Source organism: Coregonus clupeaformis, unplaced genomic scaffold (assembly GCF_020615455.1).
Source record: "Coregonus clupeaformis isolate EN_2021a unplaced genomic scaffold, ASM2061545v1 scaf3760, whole genome shotgun sequence".
NCBI classification, from domain to species: domain Eukaryota; kingdom Metazoa; phylum Chordata; class Actinopteri; order Salmoniformes; family Salmonidae; genus Coregonus; species Coregonus clupeaformis.
In genome coordinates, this window is record NW_025537214.1 from 19,258 (window position 1) to 22,555 (window position 3,298).

The 3,298-nt window shown below is 42.6% G+C and overlaps 1 protein-coding gene across 1 annotated transcript; it reads left to right on the forward strand.

Annotated features, from left to right (window-relative positions):
- The first annotated feature begins 1,208 nt into the window (after nt 1-1,208).
- LOC123490369 (PX domain-containing protein 1-like) lies at nt 1,209-2,959 on the forward strand. Its single transcript, XM_045220415.1, has 3 exons — nt 1,209-1,621; nt 2,034-2,134; nt 2,670-2,959. The coding sequence occupies exons 1-3, from the start codon at nt 1,372-1,374 to the stop codon at nt 2,835-2,837; spliced, it is 519 nt and encodes a 172-aa protein (XP_045076350.1). The 5' UTR covers nt 1,209-1,371; the 3' UTR covers nt 2,838-2,959.
- The last annotated feature ends 339 nt before the right edge of the window (nt 2,960-3,298 follow it).

The window sequence follows — 3,298 nt, forward strand, 5'->3', positions numbered from 1 at the left end:
GAGAGAGAGAGAGAGAGAGAGAGAGAGAGAGAGAGAGAGAGAGAGAGAGAGAGAGAGAGAGAGAGAGAGAGAGAGAGAGAGAGAGAGAGAGAGAGAGAGAGAGAGAGAGAGAGAGAGAGAGAGAGAGAGAGAGAGAGAGAGAGACTTTAATTTCAGGAATCATGAGGATAATGCACTTCACTGTTTGTAGGCACCGTTTCCATTGTTTTACAATCTAACTGATGACAGAGTGAGAGTCAGAGCAGGACTCTTTGCTGATGCCGCGTTTGACTTTGAATGTGAGTTTGTTTTCAGCCTAACAGAAAACCGGGCCGGCGTTGCCCACTGATCAACTAAAGGATCATTATAGATTAGCAGAACAGAGAAATTAACAGGCCATGGGCCACCGGCCATGTCACCTTTTTTCATTGTTTTATTTTTGTGTGTGTCCATTTTGACCAGCCCACCCAGCTAAAAAATGGTCCAGCCCATCTGGCATTTGCCAGAATTGCCAGATGGCCAATCCGCCCTAGCAAACAACGCCCACCTGTACAACATGTCATTGCACCAGATTTAGTTAGATAGCACTTTTTTTTTTATCTCTAGTCCCTGATTTGAACCCAGGTTGGATGTGCTGTGTACTGAACATACCTTGTCTTGGTTATTGTTGAAATACTGTAGTAGGCTACAGTAACTCTAGCCTACAAGACTAACCTGAACCTCAGTTGACATGGTATGACATAGTAAGCACCTTGCTGTGAAGCAAATCCCACCTCTCAATCTGCTCCAATTGGATTATCCCACCTTTGTTGTTAAAAATAAGCACAGCGCCAGTTCCACTAGCATCCACTAGCCTGAAAGGTCCATCAACTAAATGCCAGGAATTAATTGCCAGTACATCAACATTTATCTGAAATCACTGGCTTTCTTTGCTCTAAATAGTTTTCTAGGTTTGCAAAACTTGCTGTTGCACATGGTTTGGTAATCATGCTATATTGACTCGTTGACAGACAGAGAGTGTGGTTTTGGGTTTGGGCAACCCCAGCTGCATAGCATCAAGTTGTGTGGGGGAGAGGGCGGAAATGGGGCGAAAAATCTCAAACCTGCCAACCTTCTTCTTCAAGTCACTTCTGCCAGTGAGAGAGGAGTCGCTTGCATCAGCGTTTATGGCATTTGTGTAATTTTTATAAAACTGGACATCATACAAGTCATTTAGGGATAATCGAAACGGCACTTTATATTTCTGAAAACGTTTGAGAAAAAAATAAAATCCCGACCGTTTGCCTATGCATGATGGAGATTGGGGAAAGGAATGAAATTGCAGATATTTAGGCGCCCCAAAGTCAAACTAACAATTATAGCCTATCGTCGAATTGGAATAAAGCCGTGACAATGGCAACTGTTGCTTTTGAGGGAACTTCGCTCATGAACATGTTTGTACAGAACTGTTGGGTTGTTGGCACACAACGAATAATCGGTCACCGCGGCAAGGAAGAATTCATTGAAGTCCGGACCGAACTCTCGGACAGGAGCGTTCTCTATTTGCACAGAACGGACCGCGATCTTGGAAGCCTTCTGAAGAGACTCATGGATGCTTTCCCAGAGGACAGAGGAACTCCTACACAGTCAGCGCTCTTAGATGGTAGGTAGCCCGTTATAAATACATTATAACCCATGATAAACAACTCACATAATCAGAACTACATTATTCTATGTCCTATGTGGATGAAAAGTTGAATAGACCATTTCATGTTGAAATAAGCCTACGATGTACAGACCCACAATAATAATTCAAAGTACAGCCTACATTGATGGATACTGTCACGTGAAGGTGTACAAACCTAGCCTATATAAAAACACCAAGATGACATGTCTTTCTTACATGGACAAAATCTTGCAAAGACAAATTACAAATACATAATTGAAAGCCTATACAAATTGTAAACCTATACAAGTCTAAATACAGTATTTAAAATAACTTCACTGTATTTATATTCTGAAATACTTTAAAATACGACTTGTTTTGAAATACTTCCTATGTTTTACCCCACCAGGACTTATGCGAATCAGAGACGCTGCAGAGGCCAATTATATTGAGGTTCGATTGCAGGAGGTGGAGAAACTACTCAGGAGAGTCGTCACCTTGCCAATTAAGGTAGAGTGGTCTATAGTTATTTACATTTAGCAATGCATATCAATATACAGTTATGACTCGTCAAAATAATTATCTGGCTATTTCAACAGCCACTAGTTGACACGGTATGCCTTTCAGTAATAAACAATATGGTGTCAACTCAAATTGCAATTTATGTATCTTATACCTATCCCTTCTGAGGTTGAATAATATTGCTTATGAAGTAGTTTATTTCTGAGCCTTGAAAGGGTCACCCAATGTACTTGGGCTGTATTCCCTGAAAATGTTTCCCCTAGACGGGGTGGCCTTTTCCTTGATTCCTCACATCCTCTCTGCTCACCTCCCTCAAAACTTCAGAGGGAAGCGAGGAGAGCGTTGGAGATTTTCTCCTTGGAGATTTTCTTCCAATGCTCTCCTCATTTCCTTCGGATATATTTGGAGAAGGTGGCGAGAGGAGAGGAAACAAGGAAACAAATCGAGGAAAAATACTTTTGAGATTCACCCCCCCCAAGCTAGTTGTGTTCCCCACTGTCATCTTCAACCTTTTCCTCTACAGTATTCACGGTCAGAAGCAGTGCTCACGTTCTTTGAGCAATCTCCGCTGGACCTGATGATAAGAGAAAACAACATCAGCAACATGGAGCCATACTACCAGAGTCCAGTAACAGTATCAGGTCTGAATGTATCTAGCACATTTTATTTTAATGACCATGTTTCACTGTAAACAAGTGTCTGATTAATCTTTTTTTCAGCTAATTTCACATTCCAGTTTTTCTGGAGGGCAAGAGAATGTGCTGCCCGATTGAAGCAACATCGAGTGCACTGAGCAAAAATATAAACGCAACATGCAACAATTTCAAAGATTTTACTGGGTTAAAGTTCATTTAAGGAAATCAGTCAAATGAAATAAATTCATTAGGCCCTAATCTATGGATTTCACATGACTGGGCAGGGCGTAGCCATGGGTGGGCCTCGAGGGCATAGACCCACCCACTTGGGAGCCAGGTCCACCCACTTGGGAGCCAGGTCCACCCACTGGGGAGCCAGGTCCACCCACTGGGGGAGCCAGGCCCAGACAATCAGAATGAGTTTTTCCCCACAAATAGGCTTTATTACAGACAGAAATACACATCAGTACCCCTCCCACCCCTCCTCAGATTATCCCGCAGGTGAAGAAGCCGGATG

Excerpts from the sequence above, each read along its gene's own strand:
- LOC123490369 (XM_045220415.1), top strand. The coding sequence starts at position 1,372 with ATGGCAACTGTTGCTTTTGAGGGAACTTCGCTCATGAACATGTTTGTA. Across the intron at positions 1,622-2,033 it reads ACAGTCAGCGCTCTTAGATG|GACTTATGCGAATCAGAGAC; the intron begins GTAGGTAGCCCG and ends TTACCCCACCAG. Across the intron at positions 2,135-2,669 it reads TCGTCACCTTGCCAATTAAG|TATTCACGGTCAGAAGCAGT; the intron begins GTAGAGTGGTCT and ends TTTCCTCTACAG.